The 22,381-nt window shown below is 40.5% G+C and overlaps 1 protein-coding gene across 2 annotated transcripts in view; it reads left to right on the plus strand.

The window, feature by feature from the left end:
• paqr6 (progestin and adipoQ receptor family member VI) overlaps positions 1-21,963 on the plus strand; it is a 43,567-nt gene extending 21,604 nt beyond the window's left edge. For both annotated transcript variants that reach the window (XM_072692376.1, XM_072692377.1), the window contains exons 4-8: positions 454-659; positions 8,791-8,917; positions 12,939-13,035; positions 13,370-13,514; positions 14,759-21,963. In XM_072692376.1, the coding sequence (XP_072548477.1) occupies positions 454-659; positions 8,791-8,917; positions 12,939-13,035; positions 13,370-13,514; positions 14,759-15,024 (841 nt within the window). In that variant the 3' untranslated portion in view covers positions 15,025-21,963. The remainder of the gene's footprint in view (positions 1-453; positions 660-8,790; positions 8,918-12,938; positions 13,036-13,369; positions 13,515-14,758) is intronic.
• The last annotated feature ends 418 nt before the right edge of the window (positions 21,964-22,381 follow it).

Below are 22,381 nucleotides of genomic sequence, written 5' to 3' on the forward strand. Positions count from 1 at the left end.
TATCGGCCAGTACTGATCAAATTTGAATGTTTTCATAGAAAATTAGGTCTGATCCTGGCATATTTTAATGGATCAGGTACTGGCTATTTTAATACCAATCCAGTTCTTTATAATCACTGCACACATCACAGCAGTACCACAGATTTCAACCTCCACATTTAACCCATCTGTGGCAGTGAACACACACAAATACACACACTCACAACTAGGGCAGTGAAAACACACACTTGGACTGATGAGCAACAACCTGAGCAACCAGGGAGCAGGTGGGTTTAGGCACCTTGCTCAAGGGCTTCTGAGCGACGCATTTTGAGGGGTTCCTGCTGGTCCAGGGGAAGGGGTGTCCGCAAACATTTGGACAATATAGTCTGGCTTAATAGTTTCAGTGCTGTCTGTGGTATCTCTGCTGAAGGCTCGCCTGTGCTTTATCTCCCTCTGGCTCGGCCCTGACAGGTACTTCATTTGGCGTTTCTGCATGCTGTGCTCCACGGAGAACTTCCTGACAGAAAGCTACACATGGCCGCTGCTGGTCTACATGCTGCTGATCTGCCTGTACCCCTTCACCTCCAGCTGCGCACACACTTTCAGCACCATGTCACCCGAGGCTCGTCACATCTGCTACTTCTTCGACTACGGAGCCCTCAGCCTTTACAGCCTGGGTATGAGCCAGATCACTTTAAACACTAAGGATCCTCATGTGGGGCCACACTCGGATTATCTGTCTGGGATCATCAGGTTTACTCCTGGAGTTCACTGCTGGGTGTCACTGCTTTAACTCACCTGATCAACTCTTCAGATAACTGACAGGTCTAGTAGGTGTCAGATTTGGCAGAGCACCAAGCTGTGCTGGATGCCAGCCCTTGACTGGACTAGAACGGATGACCTCTACTCTATATAACTACATAAGTCACACATTGAGGTGCATAGATTTATAGATGCTGAATAATTTATGGGAATTATCCCAGATGCAGTAGATCAGCCAAGACATCTTTGATATCCAACATGTCCTTCTTTAGTTTGCAACAGGAGATGCTAGGCTAATGCAGCTAACAAACACTGGATTTAGACTGTCACCAGTTTCAGCTCTGTAAATACACGACCCAAATTAATGCATCATTCATTTATTTGCCTAATAAGTCGTCCAGTTTGCTATCAAACTGTACCACAATGCACAGAGTGATGCCACCTACTGTGTTGAGGTTTCGGTTACTCGTAATGCCTCCCACTGTTCTGTGAAAATCGTATTTGTCTTTATAGACTAAAGAAGGTCTTACTGTCTCATTAATGTGTCCTGTGATGACTTCAGGCGTGTATTTACAGAGAGGAGATTAGTGACAGTCTAAGTCAAGTGATTGTTAGCAGCAGTAGCCTAGCATTTCCTATAGAAGCAAACTTCGGACACCAAACATGTCTTGGCTGATCAACTGCATCTGGGATAACTGACCACTAAGCCTGATGGTGGAAGTCAGCCAGAAATCAGTTTATCCCATATCCACAAATGTAATCAGTTGGACAAGGCCTTTTTGGTGTCTGAAGCAGCTCCAAGGCAAATATTGCTAAAGGAAGCTTATACCCCTCCCAGCTACCAGCTGCATGTCTGAATCATCACACACTTGCCGCAGACAGTGTCGGGTTGATTATCTCTATTATAATATTATAATAGAATTGCTCATGTGGTTTCTGACACTGTATGATACACTGCTATCTATACAAATGGACAAAAGCACTATGTCATGTCATTATTCAGGAGAATTGTTTGTTTGTTGCTGATTGGTGGGACCAATGACTGTACAAAACATGGTCCCTGTCGTCTATGTTGTCAAATTTGCATCAGAGTCTGTGCAGTAGAGATAAGAGGTGGAGCTGCCCCCTTCCCCCAGACCAAGCGTGTCTCAGACCGCCTTCATTGAGCTTACAGCGCAGAAGTAGAGCAGATTTTGCCCCTGAATTCCCAGTTTGCACAGGGAGGGCTAACTGTTGGAATTAGGCACTGGAGATGGAAAGACAGGTTAGAGGAGGAAGATGAAATAAAATGGGCTGTTTTGTCATTGAAACATAAGGAGATGGGCAGAGCTATATATCCTACTGCAACCAGCCAGGAGAGGCGCTAGACCTGTGGTGGCTTTTTTTTTCGAGAGACGTTGCGCTGTCCATGCTTTCTACAGTCATGGAAATAAGCTTTCAAGAACTGTTAGCAGCTTTAGCCTCGTAGCTCCAGAACAAAACTAATGAAGTTTTAGACACCAAATAGGTATTGATTGACAGGCAACACTCTTTAAAAAGGGGTTCTTTTAGGTTTCTTTAATTAAGACAGTAGATCTATCTACCTACCTACCCTATCTAGACATTTTTTTCTAAAATATGTTGTAGATGGTTCTTTAAAGAGTATTTTAAAAATGGTTCTTGATTTAGAGCACCGAAAGAGCTACAGAACATGAGCTATACAACGTAAATGAGATTATTTTGCCCTTGGTACCCCCTCCTTCCTCCAGGATGCCACTCTTTCAGGGGTCACACTTTGGTTGGCATGGCAGAATGGTTTTAGTGAAGAGCCTAGCCTTTTGCACACCATGGGTCTGTGCCTTCAGATAAAGTAGCCATTCAGTGGCAGAGTGAGTAAGCAGATCCGGTTTAAGAGCATTACTGGTGGAAAGGTGTAGTGCCTGTTCATGTTTAAAGCAGGTGTAGTACTAGAGAAAGTGACAGGGTAAGAGCACTGCACTACAGTAACAATCAGATCCCACTTACAGAACCAACAACACTGATTGATTAGTTCCTTTTTACACTTGTTTTCTTACTTTACTATTAAATCATGTCCCACTGAAAGTCTTACTGCTACATTAGCAAGCGATTACATAAACATGGCATTTTAGAGGAGTTATTTATTCAAGAGAACAGCCACGTTTTACAGTTTGTGTAATAGAAGTAAATTGGATGAATAGTCATTTTCTATGGAAAGGAAAATCTTTCATTTTTATTTGTTTGTCAAAAAAAATCTCCCCCTTTTGACCCAATTTTGACACTGCGACTAGCATTGTCTCTAGCACTGCTCCTAACACTAGGAGGGTAAAGAGTTAGCACGTCTCCTCCAACACATACAAAGCCACCGTGTCTCTTTTCAAACTGCACACACTCTGAGGAAATCGCCAGCTTAACATTAGTTAAGAGGGGCGATAGCACCATCTACCCACCCAGAGAGAGCACGGCCAATTGTGCCCGCTCTGACTCCGGCTGCTGATGCACAAGCAGCATAACTCGGGATTCAAACTTGCGACCCCCGGACCGTAGTGTTAGACCGCTGATCCACTCTGAATCTTTGATTTCTCCCATGTTTTTTGTCATTTTAACATCAGTATAAATGGAAAGGTCAGACGTACAGTCTACACTCACACATGTTAATACAGAAGACTAAAATTAACCTTAAGTGTAAAGTTTTGTAAATGTATCTTAAATATGATATAATGTTCATATAATGCTGATTCAGTAACTTTGCTAACAAATACTGGAATTGAATTATCAACAGTTTTATCTCAACTAAATACACACTCACAATCATATTAGCTTCAGGAACCTCCTGAAAAGCTATGTGAACCAGTTACACGGCATCAGTCGACTTGATTTAAACAATGTAAAAGTGAAGTATAATAGGAATAAATGCCAGAATATACACTGTATGTTCAAAATATTTGTGGACACACCTTCTAATGGATGCATTCAACTACTTTAAGCTGCGCCCATTGCTGACACAGAGAAGAATTGCCAATAGAATAGGACTCTCTGGAACAGATAAGCATGAAACTATTAGCCCCATGCTGCGTAATGCCAGGTGTGGGCTAGAGGGGTGTAAAGCTCCCCATCACTGAGCTGTGGAGCAGTGGAGCTGTATTCACACTTTTAGTATGAGTTGGGGATGATTAGGTGGGGTGGTGATCATCCAACATCCTGACCTCACTGACGCTCTTGTAGCTGAATGCAGTCAAATCCTCACAGCAATTCTCCTCCAGAATCTAGTAGAAAGCCTTCCTCCCTGGCTAACAGAGACAGTTACTCTACAAAAGCAGGATCGACTCTTTTTAATACCCTTAAATTTTGAAAGAAACTATGAATGAGCAGGTGTCCCAATACTTTTGTATAGTGTCTATATAGTGCATATTACATATAATATAATGCTGCTATGCTAACATTGCTATTAAACACTGGACTTGGACTGTCACCAATATAATCTCAGTAAATACACTAAACACACCTAAAATCTACTGAAGAAGTACATACGCCTTTAATTTAAATTGTAATTAGTTCTAGTTAAAAGCTACAACAATAATTTAAATCAATTTAACGAGTGAAAATCCATCTCATGTAGTCTCCAGCTTCATGCTTGCACTTCATCCAGAGTGTTTGGGGTGGAAAATGACTGCTAGATTCCTCCTAACTGACTTCATAGTAAGGAATCCCTTATTAAATTATGACTATTGTATGGAATTTTCCTCCAAAGCTGCGATCCCAAGTGTCACTACGCGTGAAGGGCGGTGAAACATGAGGTTTATGTAACGCGTAGGAAGCTGGAAGCTCACGAAAACACACGCAGGCCGAGTCCAGAAGTAAACAGTGTGAGTTTATGGAGCGGTCTCTGACCTGGCTGTGGAGGAGCAGTAGAAAGGGAGCGGTCGAACACACTAAAGCCATTGTGCTTTCTAGGGCTTCAAATAAAAGAAAACAAGAGGCAGAGAGCTAAAGAGGAAGGCCTGGACAGTTCCACAAACAGGCTGCGAGCTTTGTTCCAGCTACTTCAGAAGTGTAGAGCAGTAGTACAGTCTGGCAGCCATTGAAAGAACCCTTCACTTTAACCTTTAAAGTGTGGCCCAGGGGGACATTTGAGCTGGTCTGCCAGAATGGCACCCTAACCCTCATCTCCCTCATGTGTGAAATAATATGTAACTTTGTTGAAACTTTGTTTCAAATTGTACTTTTAAGGGATTTTAAAAGTAAAATATTGTGTAATATTATAAAATCCATTATTTTCTCTATATAGTTCTTTCTCTGACCCTCAGCACAACGGAATATTGCATATTTTACTACAACAGTAGTATTTACAGTGTATCACAAAAGTGAGCACACCCCTCACATTTCTGAAGGTATTTAAGTATATCTTTTCATGGGATAAGATTGATACAATGACACTTGACAAGTAGTCTGTGTGCAGCTAATATAACAGTGTAAATTTATTCTTCCCTCAAAATAACTCAATATACAGCTGGAAATGTCTAAATGTGAGGGGTGTACTCACTTTTGTGATACACTGTAAATACAAGGACTGTAAATACAAGGAAAACATGGGCAGTGCAGCGCCTCTCAAAAGTGGAGCAACCACAGGTCTAGTGCCTCTGCTGGCTGGTTGCAGTATGATGTATAGCTCCACCCACTGTCTAATTCCACCACCTGCTGTATTGTAAGAAGACGGGGTTACACTGAGGACTGAAGTGATAGACAGGCTTGGCTGGAAGAGACTGGTCGACTGCAGGACCTGCAGTTGTAGTGAAAATTATATGAGCTGCACTTTTACTGTTGTACCTAAACTGAAATTAAAAAGCTGCAGAATGTCTCTTTAAAATCCTGAGTCTGTGATTGTAGAGAACAGTTCGTCATTCAGGACAATGAATTCCTTTATTTTTTTAGTTCAACTTTATATCATTTTGAAACCTACTGCTGGTTGTGCAGTGCTTTCAGGCCTTTGCTGCAGGTTCTACAGTGTTTTGCGACCCTGGTGATGTGAATTCAAGTGGAATCAGACCTGTAGTGAAGGCCTTCTTGAGTGTTGGACTACTTGGTTGATTACAAATTGTTGGTTAAGAAGCTATGAACTACTTCTTAGGACTTGTGCAGGACTTTGAGCCTTGAGCTACTGTGCAGGAGAGCCAAGGGAACATGCAGAGCTATAAGTACTGCTGCTTGGTTTCATTTCCATTCAGATGATTGATTGAGTGATTTTGACCCTTCATTGTAGGGCTGTTAAATCTTGGGGGAGGGTCTGTCTTTTTCCTCCTTCTTCTCATTCAGCCCAAACCCAAAGTTCTGCTTTTGACTATTGTCAGCTGCAGTGTTTCTGTGGTTGAAGTTTCAGTGTATCCCTGCTTTTAAGAGTTAAAGAACCCCAAGTTGAAACAGTTGTGGAATGGCTTTGAATCAGAAGGCTTCTTCTGGCAAAGATCACTTTAAAGGCTGCTCATATGTGCTATCTGCCGTTCCATCTCTGAATCCTATTTGTCTTTCTGTTGAGCACTCCACCACATGGCCATGTTTTCCAATACTGCTGCAAAGAAGGGCTGCGTTTAGCTTCTTCCTACAGCTGTAAAGCTGCCCTGAAACTTTGTAATGTCATCAAAGTAACTGATCATTAGTATTACTGTCATATCTGGTATGAGACAGGAATGAGACCAGTAATTTGTGAGAGAACTTAGGATAAATAGGACACTGTGCAGGTATGGTTATGTCCTCCAAGATCAACGTCTCTTTGTATTTGGGCTGAACAAAGTCCGCGATGGGCCAACCAGATTTAGCCCAAAAAACATATGACGTCTGGTGTCGGGTGGGGGTGGGCCCTTAAGCAAGGCCCTTAACCCGTCTTCTATCGGCCATCACTGCCTTCAAAGCTAAGCATGGACCAGACCATGGACTGATCTGCCGAAAAGCCGATCTGCACCAAGAGCCTTTTGAGCTTCAAATACGGCTCGGCTTGACCCGCCATCCTTTAAGATCCATGGAAGACAAGGGTCCAGGCTTTTTTCTGTCCTGCACTGAAATGGTGGAACAAGCTTCCCCTGGGTGTCCGAACAGCAGGGTCCAACGCTCGCTGTCTTCAAATGCAGACTGAAGACCCATATGTTAGGTGTTTTGGGCTCCATACTTACTTCTGTATTTAGTAGTATCTAAGCCTAGAGGGATCTTTGGATCCTAGTCTATACAAACTAACTAAGGGTATTTTCTGAGTAAACAGTGAAGCACTTTTGTAAATTGCTTTGGATACGATTATCTGTTGAATGCCTTGAAAGTGTCTTGTTCCCAAATCACTCTTAACGTATTGAACAAAACATCTGAAAATATTGTTTGGTTTGTGTTTTCTAAGTTATTATTGTAGATAAAACAAAATCCATAACAAGTGATTCCAAATGTTGGAGTTATAGTCTAGACATTCAGTAGTTCGAAATGTAAAATAATAGTTAGGTAATGGACCAGAGAACTGAGATTGATCACTGAGCCCAGATGCAGTCAATCAGCTAAGACATGTCTGGTATGTAAAGTTTATGTCTTTAGTTTAGAAAAGGAGATGCTGAGCTTACACTGCTAACAAACACTGGACTTACACTGTCACCAGTCTCTTCTCTGTAAATCCACACCCAGACACGTCTCTACCTGCTCAACACGCATACACATCTTCATTTGCATGACCCAGAAAAATCAATGTGCCTTAGGACATGCCATGTCTTACTTTAGTGCATATAAACAGAGCTGAATGGAGGAACAGCGATTCTGAGTAAGCACTCTGGTTATGGCTTCAGTGTTTCAGTGTATGAAACCATTACATTTTTTCTTCAAGTAATTTTAGATTTGGTGGTGTATTTATGGTGACAGTTAATTTCAGCATTAGCAAATATGTCTTGGCTGATCATTAGATTCTTTACCAAATTTGTTTTGTAAGCCGTGATAGGATCCAGGGAACCTACACGAGTCATCTGAGTTTTAGGCCCTGTCCACATGTGATTAGATTTTATATAGAACGGAAGTTTTCGTCTGCGTTTTGGCCTCCTGTCCACGTGTGGACGAGGAAGCTGAGCTTTCTGAAAACGTTGACGTTACGACGCATGCTTCCTGTATAGGGCGTGCCTTAGGACACACCATGTCTTACGATGCATAAAATCAGAGCTGAATGAAGGAACAGCATTTCTGAGTAAGCACTCCGGTTTTGGCTTCAGTGTATAAATAAGGTCTGTCCATGAAATGTATGAAATGTACGACCATTAAAAAAGGTTTGCTGTTCAACAGATTTTTAAAACATGTAATTTAAGGTTTAGAAGTTTATTTACGGCGGTGAGATTGATAACAGTTAATTCCAGTGTTAGTGTCTTGGCTGATCATTTGGATGATCGATTTTTTTCACCAAACTTGTTTTGTAAGCCCTGAAAGCCCAACCCTAACAAGCCCAGAGTAATGCTTGGGAAAACAGAAAACCCATTTGCATTATTATTTTTTTTTTGGATGAACCACTGTCCTTCACATGCAAATGCTTTCTCAACAGCTATGCATGATAGTCTGATATCCTGCCATTCAAATGAGTTGGCTGTGCGCTACAGCCCTGCCTACTTACTACAGCCACCTCTTTTCTTATTACATAACTGTAGGGTTAGATAAATAAGCCTGTGTACCTCATTAACATGTAAGATTTAAAAACAGAAGTGGAGGGCTTTAGAGTTGTATTTGGGACAGGACCTTGGTTGCATTAACTTGATTTACCTCAAATCCTCTTTTGAGCCTCAGAATCCCCTAAAATCTGCTCCCAAATCTTATTTCTGACTAAAACAAAAAAAACAACAACAGCAAGTTATTAGTCTAGACGGCTTGGTTTGATCTAATTCTCCTCAGGCATTGTTTCAGATTCTCTACCTCAGACCAGTTCAGTGAAAAATTGAGATTATCGCCATTTATATGGGTTTCAGTATAGCTTAGCATGTATGGCTTTGGTTTGTTTCAGAAAAGAAGGTTTCTCATGGTTTTACCTGTATCTGTATGTTCCTCCAGGGTGTGCTATCACATACGGCTCTTACGTGATGCCCAAATGTTGGGTCAACAGTTGGCTTCACCAGCATTTTGTTCCCATCGCCATCGCCAACACAATCTTCTGCACCAGCATGTCCTGCTACTCCAGGTAGGGAAAGCACTGAGCATCTGAGCAAGTTCTGTAGAATTCTGTAGATGAAATCATGAAGCCATTTAGGAAAGTCATTCGGTGTGGTTTGACATGAGATGTTTCAAACCTTTCTTGAGAAGCGGTGCTGATAGGAACCAGGGTTTGCTGTTCACTATCCAGAGCCACAAGTGAACCCACATGAGTTTTAGGCCTCATCCACACGTTTCAATGTGTTTTATTAAAAACTGAGGTTTTCCTCTGTGTTTTGGTCTTTTGTCCACATGTAAATCAAAATTTCAGTCACTGAAAACAGAGCTTTCCAAAAACACTCTCCAAGGTGGAGATTTTTAAAAGCACTGAAGCCACAACCTGCATGTTTCTGGTTGAATCTCAAATATCTCCTTTCTCCCTGTATAGTGAACTGCTTCAGTCCTAAAGTAATACACCAACCTCTTCACACTGATTTCAGCACCAGAGTTCAGCACTTTTCTGAAGACACCATGTGTGTTAGTGTTGGACACTTGGAATTTGGCCTCCGCCTTTAACCCATCCACGTAGTGAACACACACACACACACACACACACACACACACACACACTTAATTAAACAGTGACAGTGAGCTCACATGCCTAGAGCGGTGGAGCCTGGCGAGCAGAGAGGGTGAAGGGCCTTGCTCAAGGGCCCAACAGTGACAGACTGCCACCCATAACCGCTAAGCAACCTTCATTCAACCACATAAGAATAAAAATGTAAAAACTGTTACAGATATGTAGTGCTCTGTTTAGATCTAGAACCTGTAGTTTTGTGACGTGTGTAGTGCACTACATAGGGAGTAGTGTGTAATTCGGGATCAAACCTTTTAAAACCTGTGTTTTTGTCATGATCCGCTGGGACTGACAACAATGAGGGTGAACACTCGCAGGGGATGGACTAAAGCAAGAGAGTTTATTAAACAATAAACAGGGCGGAACACAAGATCAAGCAGCAAAACGTTACAGGATGAAAGTACAACAGAAACACAAACGTGACAACGCAAACCAGGCAAAACAAATGAGCACACCTGTGGCTGGTGAGAGACGAGGGCTAGGCTAGCGTGCCAGGGATGAGCCAGAACAATAACGCTAACCAAAACCTACAGGCCGTGCCTGGGTGAAACACTGAAACATAAAAGACAGCGCTAGTCAGGCGCTTCTGAACTTACTTGACTCCAAAGCTGAGGAAACAGCTACTGAACCCAAACGACAGAACCTATACTACAATAGGGCCAGCTTCCCTGAATACAGGCGATACCTCTAGCCCGTTCTTGAGCTAACGACCTTGACTAAGCTTTGAGCAGGAAGCGTAGTGAGTTAAGCTCACTCACATGAACTAGCCCCTACAGATCCTTACGGTACACGCCGTCCTTAGATAAGACAGTCCGAACGGTTCGGCAGATACACAGGATTCCCTAGGCTAAGGAGGTTAGCCTCTATTCCCAAAGGCCGTTGATGAGCCCAACAGATCCAGTCTGAACTATGCCACACAAGATCCAACACTGAGTCAACCTGAGTTAAAAAGAGTCAAACAGAGTTAATTCTCAGCACTGGCTGCTGGGCTAGCCCTCCTTAAATATATAAGCCACAGGTGGAACGTATTAACAAAGTGTGAACATAAACACATCAACCCAACCGTAAATCGTGAACATAACATGAACGTAAACTTTAAAAGGTTCCTTTTCAACCTAAGAGTCTGTAGGGACATGACATGACTGTGACTGATAGACTTGAAGTCTCATGAACTCCGTTTTCTTCTTCCTTCTTCATGGTGTTTCTCTTTCTGAGGTACTGTCGTCTCATACAGGGCTAGCATGCTCATGCATTCATTTCCGTCATATTCTTCGGATGAAATCTTCCTCATATCATGTTAATGATGGTAAAATAGTGGTCAAATATTTTTTGAGGGACACATTTGACTTAAAACACTCTGTATGTGTCTTTCTGTCATAAATGGATTTGAAAAATGTATGATTTAGGCCAAAACCTTGTCATAAGACAAGGCCTCAGGCAGTGTATTTATAGCTTCTAATAGCTTTCTGAGATGTAGCTTTTAGAGAGTCTGGTTCTGATCACCACCACTGTGAACACTTCTGACCCATGACTTTGTTTACATCTTAGCTGTTGAATTATGTAGAAATGATGGAATTCCCTTTTGACACTTTGACAGTTTTAGTGTTTCTTAACCACCATTTATTTGCTGCTGTTGTTCTTTTTGCTTTTTGACCTAATGTGACTCTGACGGTTCTTTACATTGCGGTAAAGGTTCATGCTGAATGGACCAATAGAAATGCTCCCAAATGACTGAAATGATGAATAGAATGAAAATATTAAACTTTCATCTAAAATCGATGTAGAACTCATTGCTTTCTATAGGCTGTCGTAATTGCTGTGAGCGTGGACAACCATCTTCATATTACATTATAATGTCCATCTTCATATTACATATACAATAAGCAGAGGTCCAAGAACTGAACATTAAAATTCAGCCAGTAGAGCACAAACAATGGGCAGTGTTTATAATGTGCTCTTATGTATAAAACATGTGGGGTATCAAATGATTTTTTTTTTGTTGCTAATAATCTTGTATAATTGCATATTGTTAAATTCAATAAACCAAACATTTTATTTCATGGTATTTTCTATCAAGTTTTCTCTGAAAAATGATCTGGTTAGACCCCAAAATGGGGCATGGTTTTTAAACTCGTCATCTTTTTCACCGCTCATATATACATATACATTACTTGCCCTTGTTATATCATGTCCTTTACATGTCTGAATAACCAACAGCATTGAGAAATCTAATTTTGAAAAGAGGAGTGCAGCTTAAAAGGCAAATTGCTGTTAATTCCCTCAGCATCACTGGGTTAATTTCTGTATTATTACTGATTGGATGGCTCAGTTGTTCTTTCCAACCAGTGCAATTGTTATGGTATTAACAATTTACTCAAGCTAATGAATTACACAGTCAGTACCAGTGCAACACAAGTGGGTTGGGTAATAGAGGAACCAGTTGCAGAGTCGGATGGAACAGCATTATGTGGAAGGCATGTTTAATTTGACTGGCATCCACATGAGACCCAGGAGTGGCATCAAGCCTGGAGGCAATAAAAAAAAAATGCTGAGACAGCTGAGCTGTAATAGCACTGTGAACCATTGGCATTCTCTGTATTGGTACCTTCCTTATAGGTCCACTATACACCGATCAGCCATAACAATAAAAAACACCTGCCTAATATTGAGTTGGTCCCCTTTGTGCTGCCAAAACAGCTCTTCCTGTTTGAGACATGGTCTCCAAAAGACCTCTAAAAGCATCCTGTGGTATCTGGCAACGAGACGTTAACAGCAGATCCTTTAAGTCCTGTAAGTTGTGAGGTGGGTTCTCCATGGATCGCATTAATGGATTAAGTCTTAGGTGCCCATGATCGTGTTGCTGTATGTCCCAAATATTTGCAGACACCTGCTCAGTCAGCGTATGAGTATGAGTAAGGAGGTTATCACCATTTGCTGCAACAACAGCTTCATTGTTGTGAGGATTGTATATTGCATTGAGCCACAAGAGGCTTAATAATAATATGTATATGTAAATATATTATATATCTTTTTTAAGTCACCTTTATGGTGCTAATATTACTTTTTTGGTTTTCAGGCTGAATCTTTAGAAATATCAGTCCAATTACAGTTGTAAATGTGAAAATGTTTCGGCTTTATATCCCTCTAGCCGACACTTGGCATTGGGCATGATGACCAATGTTCCTATGTGGCTGTGCCAGTGTCCCATTCATTCTAATGCCATTGCTTTGGCTTGTAGATCATACAAGCTATGTGTGCATTGACCTTGTAGCAACAGGTGCACCTTTAGGATCAAATGGCATTGTATCATACAATTTTCACATGAGTATCCTTCTCACATGCTTCTTTGCTGTTGTGTATCAGCTGCCTGGTCTGCAGGGAAATGCCAGCCTTACGTGAAACTAAACTTTTACTCCTTCTTCTTTTTTTGCAGGTTTCTAGAATTGCAGTTTCCACACAGGAGTAAAATCTTGCGGACTGGCGCATTTGTCTTCCCGTTCGTGTTTGACAACATCCCCCTTTTCTACAGAGTACGTAACACACTCATACACACCCTCCTTTCACTTCACTGTCTTTCAGCTTGTCAACAAATGCATGTGTACAGCTGTCAAAGAGGGGGCACTGAAGAGTGATTTCTATTTACAGCATGGGAGCAACTGTGAATTACACTCCCCCACTGTAGGGGGAGCTCAGGAGCAAAAATATCAATTCTCACATAATGCTGCTTTAAAGTAGACTGAGTAGACTGTAAGATTAGGTATCGGCCCAAGTCTCCTCTACAATCATGCAGAGTTGGTTGTTTGGCAAACAATGAGCCTAGGCCTGGTCTGAAACTGGTCTGTGTGTGTGTGTGTGTGTGTGTAGCTGGTGCTGTGTTTTAGTGGGAATTGCAGTCACACCGAAGCAGTGAGCAGTCACTGTTATCACCTGCTTTTTGCCTTCCTGACGGGTTTCCTCTTCGCCTCTCACCTTCCCGAGAGACTGGCTCCAGGACGCTTCGACTACTTTGGTAAAAGACATGGCGTAACTGTGGGTGAGGGTACCGGGCTGATTTTAGCACAAACAGACAACTGTAACTGGTTCCAGCCTGAAACAGCACACACTCACACTGGGATTATCTGTGTAACACTGAATGTTCAGTTCCGATCAGGGCCACTTTCATATGTGGTGCTGAAGTCTGCTATATATCCGATCAGTCTGAACAGCCAGATCAGAATGAGGGAGGTTTTTAGTAGCAGGGTCGCGAGGTAACAGAGCTCATAAGTATTTGAGGTGATGTCTCTGTTCAAACACAATTAAAAGAAAAACATTTCTAAAGACATGAGCGTTGAACACGGCCACAAGAGGGCGCTGCTGCAGCGTCAAAGAAAAATAAAAAGTGATAAACAACATTTAAAAAACAAGAAGGATGTAAACCAAAGAAGTGGACGTGGAAAAGTAACATGTTCTTTTTGCAGCAAGCTTGAACGTATTCTCAGTGATAAGCCCAGCGCTCAGCTACTGGAACTCTTTGATAGCTCCCGTGCTGCTGGAGAAGATATCACTGAAACCTTATTCAGTTTAGGAGCCTGAACTGTTCAGACGAGTGTCTGATATAGGTCGATATAGATGATCAGACTTGGTGAAAAATCTCTTATAGGCCACTTTACCTGCCGTGTGAACATAGATTCAGTGTTCATGTAATTGATCATGATCAGCCATGACTATGAGATGCTCATCTTAAAGGAATAGTTTGACAAAAAATCAAGTGAACATGACTGATCACTGAGCCCAGATGCAGTCGATCAGCCAAGACATGTTTAGTGTCCAATTTGTGCTTATTTAGTTCTTTAGAACTGCAGATGCTCGGCTAACGTTGCTGACAAACAATGGACTTAGACTGTCACCAACATAATCTTCGTAAATAGACGCCCAAAAATGCAGCACTACTCCACTTTCAAACTAGACCTCACAATGGTTCCACAATGGGTCCGCTTGCTCATAATGGGTAGCCCACCACTCAGCTTTGTGGTAGGTCTATAAAATATCTGAAATGCAAAGACCTGGACGAGATGAGATTGGTGACCATCTAAGTCCAGTGATTATTAGCAACATTAGCCTTACATCTCCCGCTCCGAGCTAAAGAAGGAAACTTCCGAGATCAAACCTATCTTGGCTGATGTGCTGCGTCTGGGTTAAGTGATAAATCATGTCCATTTAGTGTATCAACAAACTATTCCTTTAAGTGAAACGCTTCCATTACATCTCTACCAGGTCACAGCCACCAGCTGTTCCACATCTGCGCCGTGGTGGGAACTCATTTCCAGATGGAGGCGGTGTTGGCCGACATGAGCTCGCGCCGCAGCTGGCTGATCACCCACTCGGCTGGGCCCTCCTTCCTGGGCACTCTGGGGGCTCTGGCTTTGGCCTTCTTTCTTAACCTGGGTATCATAGGCCTCTTCAGCGCCTGCCTGCTGCGCACTCCCAACCTCAGCTCTTCAGGCATCGCCGCTACACCCACACACGGCAAGGAGGAGTGAGGGAGCGGCCGTGGAGGTGCCTGCATCATTGCACAACCTGTCAACTCACACCCGGAGTATAAATGTGGCCCAATGGTTAATGCCAACCATTTCAAACAACTTAGCACTTAAGGTCCAGCTTACGTCGCTTATAAATGAGCATCTGGATGCGTGTTGTTTCTTTTTGAACTAAAACCTGTGTGTTTTTTTTCTATGTATCAGAATGTATTTGCCTTTCGTCGCTGTCATATCAAGACCTCGTAAGCCCACTTTGTTACAACTGGACCAATAGAAACGTGGGGGAGAGCACGGCACAACCTAATGCTTTTTGGAATGCTTTACACAAGCAACCCCCACATCTCCGATCCCAGTGAAAAACCTAAACTGTTCAGATCTGACTGTCTCTGAATAATTCAGCAGTGAACAGCGTGGGTGCAGATGTTACAGCTTACCCCGTACACTCTTAAAAATAAAGCTGCTACAAAGGGTTCTTAGAGTTGGTGCCTTGGAAGAGCCATTTTTGGTTCCATTAAGAAGCAAATTGGCGAAGAACCTTTACATCAAGTGATGGTTCACACTCAAAAATCTCTATTACCAACATGCCTCTTCATGGAACCAAAAGTGCTTCTTCAATGGCAAGAAACATTAAAGAACCCTTTGAAGCACCTTTATTTTTTAAAGAGAAATTTAATCCATTTGAAATCCATTTAATCCAACACACGTTAAAAAAGAGGCTAGTATCAATATATTTGTGGCCGCAAAGTAGAACCATATATAAACTATATATATTTTTTTATAATTTTTATTATTTTTTTGACATCTGTAGTACTTTTAGTACTATTTTAGTACAGACTCCTAGTACCATTAGTACTTTCCTGTTAAAGGCAGTGGTGGCTCAGCGGTTAGAACTGGGTTATCAATAACAGGGTTGTGGGTTCGATTCCCAGGCTTGATAAGCTGCCACTGTTGGGCCCTTGAGCAAGGCCCTTTACCCTCTCTGCTCCCTGGGCGCTGGAGTTGGCTGCCCACTGCTCTGGGTGTGTGTGTACTCACTGCCCCTACTTCACTAGTGTATGTGTGTGTAAGTGTGTTCACTACCACAGATGGGTTAAATGTGGAAGACACATTTTGCTGTACAGTGACAAATACATGCACCTTTACCTTAATCTGTGCATAAACACATCCCATCAATGTCAGTCAGGTTGTATGGACTGTATGGGTTGTATGGACCACTTGTATGCACTGTTTGTCTGAGGAGGCTTAGTTGTGACAGTATGTTAAACTAACCCCACCTTGTGGAGGCTGTACTTTAGCCTGGCTAGCCCTCTCTAGTTCTCTGAGGTGGTGAAGTGTTTCAAAACAGTGCTACATTATTAAAATCAATAAAATCATATAATCTGTTTAAATGTATAAATCTATTATAAATCATGGATGTTCTCACAAAGCAACTTTACCGAGATTCAGGCCTGAGCCTTCTTTAAATAAGCCAGTGCTGACAGTGCTGAAGAAAAACTCCTTTAGAGTAAAAGGAAGAAGCCTTAAGAGGAACCAAGGCTGACAAGGGTCTCTCGACGAAGAGAACAGCAGTGGAAAGAGTGCAGCCAGATAGAGTGAATTCATGGAGAGCTAATATGAGACTAATGTGAGAGTGAGACATGGGTGGGTTATGAAGATGGGACACATGCTCAGGGTTGCAGTAAATGTGATACAGGAGTGAATTGTATCAGTGATCACTCACTTAGCATGAAAAAGTCACTTTTTGCTAGATATCGGCAACCGAGGCCCCAAAAAAGCACAACTGGCCTTGCCCTATCCAGGGTTGGTGGATGGCGCTCTCTCCCCACATCACTTCGCTGCGGTGCTGGCTGTTGCCTATGCAGCGCTTCCCTTTAGGCCCGGTGTTGCATCACGTCGGAGTAGGCATGTGTTGGTCCGCCCTCACATGTGTCAGGGGAATTGTGTGAGAGGGAGAGAGTACGATAAGAGGAGAGAGTATGTGCAGGTTGGGTAATTAGCGGTCCAAATTGGGGAGAAAATGGGTAAAAATATTATAATATATATATATATATATATATATATATATATATATATATATGTATGTATATATTTAAAAGTCGCTTTTATGGTGCTAATATTACTCTTTGAATCTTGAGAAATATCTGTCCGAGTACAGTTGTGAATACATAAATATGACCAATAGCATGTTCCACTGGGACCCAAGTTAAGTTTACCCTGTGTTAGCCTGTGCCCCGCTCTCCCCTACTTAGAGCAGAAATCTAGTAATCCTGCACGCCTGTTACTGATTCGTTGTTCTCCTGTGAAGTTTACGTTTCAGAACTCCGAGGTTTAGTTACGACAGCGACGTTTCTGTTTGTGTCATTCCAGCTGAAAACCCGGTTGATATCGAGACCTTTCCGCTACTCTTTGTTCTGTGGTACTAAACTAAAGCAGTCTGTGGTTTTCTGTTAAAGCGTGAGAAAGGTCGGGGGTTGAATGAAGCGGATGATGCTGGTGAATATTCGTGAAAATATTTGTGAACATTTTTAACTTTTATCTACAGAATCCTGAGATTGTACTTCACTACTTTTTTTTGAAAGTGTGTTCTGTTCATAACAAACTGGAACAATGTTAACATGGCATCTGTCAGGGATTTCATTCATACAGCACTAATGTTTCTCAAGTAGCACTAGCATTAGCAGTATCCTCAGTTCTGTCCTCAAGCTGTTTTAAGCTGAAGTATATATCTACTGGGTGGGAGGTTAGGAGATCAAACATAGTATAAGCTTTTGATCTAATCAAATCAGATTTATCAAACATGGATTGACTGGACCAATTCATTCATATGTGTATATATAAATATAAATAAATCTCTGTATGTATATATTTATATATATATATATTGGTGCTGTCAATGTTAAGGCGTTAAAACACACACAAGTAATCTGCAAACTTATTTTTTTTATGTACATTCATCATCTTACCAAATTTGGCCCCAATTTACTCTCATAGGTCTCTGTCTGTACAGAGTCTAATGACGTATCAGCAATTTTATTTACCGATGCAAACACAGCGTCGCTACTGTTGAGCTCCGAGGATAGATTACACTTTATTTATTTTGAAATATGGATTAAATCTCAGACACACTCACACACAGCTGCTCCCCTCGCAGCTCTGAGATTAATCCAGCCCAATGACTGATCACCCATATACCTCTTAAAAAGCTGTTCAAGCATTTTCTCTATTAAAGCGTCTGTGTCCGAGCTTCGTCATGCCTCATTCGGGGCTAAAGTTCTCTAAACCACCCATAAGAAAAAAAAGATGGGCTCCTTGAGCCAGTTTATTAAGCATACCACACAATTATTTGTTCTACGCCCAAAAATTCATGAACCAATAATTAATAAGAATATTACTGTGATTAACGTGATTTAACCTCTTAATAGATTGACACCACTAATATATATGTGTATAGAGATCTCTGGAGGTACCATGGCATGAGTTTCCCTGTAACTACACAGATCTTTCCATTTTAGTCTTGTTTTTTACTTCGAAATTCATTTTTATAAGAAAACAATAACTGACTTCTCAATCCTCGTACTCCAGCTGGCCTGCACGTGCTACACATCCTGTTGATCCTGTTATTGTTTCATTTCTAAGAAAACCCGAAGTGTCCTTGAATTTCCTGTGCTGCTGTGTAGGCATGTTCTACATGAAAGCGTCTGAGGAGCAGGTCAAGTCTCTATAGTGTTGTTGTGTTGTTTTATTATTTTTTTTATTGCAGTTGTTTTGTCTTGCATTCATGCCGTTTCAGCACGGCTCACAGCGAAAGGAACGAGTTCCACTCCGAAGAAATCCAAGGTCGTGCTCGCAACCTGCTGATTTATTGCACACGACACACACTTTGTTTACAGTTTCTCCAGGTTTCTGCTTGTGTCTCTGAAATAAAATGAAGTGGTTGAGATGTAAACAAAGGCATGCAGAGTGGGCTTTGGTGTGAAGTGGCTCGTTGTAGAAAAACTGTAGAGAAACTCACTGACTCTTGATTTCTTTGCAGTGGTGATGGTGATGGGAACCAGCTGCAAACACATTGTATTCACTGAGTAAAAGCACCAGTGAACCTACGTACATCTGTCTGAGGAGTTTGATAATGGTAAAATAGTGGCAAATATGAAAAAAGCTTCCTTTGGGGACTATTTTTCCTCAAAGCACCCTGCATGTACCCCTCCGCCATATTGGATTTCACTCATGCATATGAAAGGAATACAAGAACATGGTTAGCGAAGCAGGAAACCCTTACTGTATAGCCCCTACCCCTGCCACCGCTAGCCAAACTAGTATACAGAAGAGGTACGAGGACATGGCTATAGTGACAAACCCCCTATTCTAACTCTCCTACCCCCGTCATCCCAACCCTCGAACCCTAGACCGCAATCAAACACACCCACAGAGAAAAATAAAGAGGAGAACGAGGGAACCTCAGTCCACCTGTAAACCACTCAGGTGTTTAAAGTTAATAGATTTTAAAAATAACAGTAAAATAAGACAAAAACTTTTGTAAACCAATGTCTCAGACATTAGGGAACCGTATTTGTAAATATTTGATGTACTATCTTTCTGTGATGTAGCTTTTAGAGACCTTCCATTCACTTCCACTGTTGAAAATTCTGCCTCTGCAGGTTTCTCTACAGCAAAGCATTTCACACCAAACCACAGTGAATGTGTCGACATCTTAAGCTGAAAGGAATTCTTCTTTAAAAGTTACAGAAACCGCCTGTCGTTACTAAACAGTGTGAAGGTCCAGCAAACAACACGATTACCTGAAGGAGCTGCCGTAGTCACTAAAGTGCTCTTATTAATAACTGTTAATGATTAGGTACATTCAGAGCTATCTGTACTGTAAAGTAGAATAGCAGAACCTTCTCTAACGTTGCGGGTCTGTGGTGGGGTTAGACACGTGTCGATTTAGGTTCGCCAGAAGAGATTACGGGGTAATGAAGGAATAGTAAGTGCAGAAATGGTCCGTGCGGGAATGGTTCTATATTGCTTAAGCAGCAGTCTAGCATATAGCTAGGTGCATGTATGAATAGGCGTTGTTTGTAGACAAAGCCCTGCTAGAGCAAGCGTGGCTGAAAGAGGTTGTTTGAGGGATGGGTACGACTGGCTATTTTGGTGTGGTTCTAGAATATTAGTAATGCTACATAAAACACAGTTTCTATAGCAACAATGCTACACAAAAAAAAAGATTTTCTATATTAGCAAAGCTAAAAGAACAGTTTCTATATTAGCAAAGCTAAAAGAACAGTTTCTATATTAGCAATGCTACATAATATACATGTTTTCTATTTTAGCAAAGCTACAAAAACAGTTTCTATATTAGCAAAGCTGAAAGAACAGTTTCTATATAAGCAAAGCTAAAAGAACAGTTTCTATATTAGCAATGCTACATAATATACATGTTTTCTATTTTAGCAAAGCTACAAAAACAGTTTCTATATTAGCAAAGCTGAAAGAACAGTTTCTATATAAGCAAAGCTAAAAGAACAGTTTTTGTATTAGCAATGCTATACAATAAACAGGTTTTCTATATTAGCAATGCTACAAAAACAGTTTCTACATTAGCAATGAAACAAATACAGTTTCTATATTAGCAATGCTACAAATACAGTTTTTTTTATTAGCAATGCTACAAAAACAGTTTTTTTTATTAGCAATGCTACAAATACAGTTTCTATATTAGCAATGCTACAAATACAGTTTATATATTAGTAATGCTACAAATATAGTTTCTATATTAGCAATGCTACAAAAACAGTTTCTATATTAGCAATGCTACAAATACAGTTTCTATATTAGCAATGCTACAAATACAGTTTCTATATTAGCAATGCTACAAAAACAGTTTCTGTATTAGCAATGCTACAAATACAGTTTCTATATTAGCAATGCTACAAAAACAGTTTCTGTATTAGCAATGCTACAAATACAGTTTCTATATTAGCAATGCTACAAAAAACAGTTTCTATATTAGCAATGCTACAAAAAACAGTTTCTATATTAGCAATGCTACAAAAACAGTTTCTATATTAGCAATGCTACAAAAAGTTACATTAGTAAAGCTACATAATAAACTGAGTTCTATATTAGTAAAGCTACAAAATATATTAGCAGTGCTCAGAAAACAGATTTGCTATATTAGCAAAGCTACAAAACAGATTCTTTATATTGCCAGTTTTGCACAAAAACAGATTTTCTTTATTATCAGTCCTATGAAACAGTTGTTATACTAGGGGTGCTACAAAAACAGATATTTTATATTAATTATGATACAAAAACAGTCCCTATAGTAGCATTGATACACCAACAAATTATCAAAGCTGCAAAAATGATTTTCTTTATAAACAAAGCTACAAAAACACCAAGTCTCTTCCATCACTACGTCTGTATGTCAAGATTGTGTGCTTTTTATGTACAATTTTGATTATGTCAGCATTTGAAGTCAGGGATGTCTCTTCTTTTTTTATTAAGAAAATAATCTCTTACAAAGGGCATCATTCCATTATCTTCCATAAACAACTTCCATAACAATTCCTTCACATTTATCTGAACAGCTGAAAAAGCTTCAATAGCAGGAACTGTGTTTTAATTTCTTTCAGATCGCACTACGTTTTAAGACATTATGGATTGTGAGGAGGAAAGCTAAAGGGAAAGTGAGTGAGATGATATTGTATCAACAGATCCAAAATGATCATTTTGTTCATTGTTAACCATAAAAATCTATAGTTTTCACTGTTAACCATATTAAAATGTCATGTTTCAGACAATGTAGCCTTAACAGACTATATAAATAGACTATAATAGTGACTGGTGGCCCATTTACCTTTGTCAGTAAAATGTTTTTATAATGTTTGCTACCATTTGTGAGAATCTGGTGAACTCACCTGTGAAATAAAACTCAGAAAAGACTTTTTGCTTGTTTTCAGTTTTCTGTTTTCCTATAAAAACCCTATCACTGACATACATTTTACTGACATACATTTTACTGACGTACATTTTACTGCCATGCAAAGTTGAAGTGACAGAATAGTTTGTAAAGCATTTTTCTTGAACTGTTTTAGTGAGAAATGAAATGAAAAACAGAATGAAAATGAAAGAAGAAAAAGAAATATCAAATATCTAATATTATAATATTAACCTCACATAGTTATTTGGATCTTGAATTTTATGTATATGATTGTATATTCATTTTATTTAATATTCTATACTTAATTGCTTGCCAGATTGAATATACTGTAATTAGTAACAGTTCAACAGTTTACAATCTGATCTGTGTTTTAAATAATATAAACCAATTCTGGTTTCATTTATTTTTAGATGTTCTTAG

Source organism: Salminus brasiliensis, chromosome 1 (genome assembly GCF_030463535.1).
Source record: "Salminus brasiliensis chromosome 1, fSalBra1.hap2, whole genome shotgun sequence".
Lineage (NCBI taxonomy): Eukaryota > Metazoa > Chordata > Actinopteri > Characiformes > Bryconidae > Salminus > Salminus brasiliensis.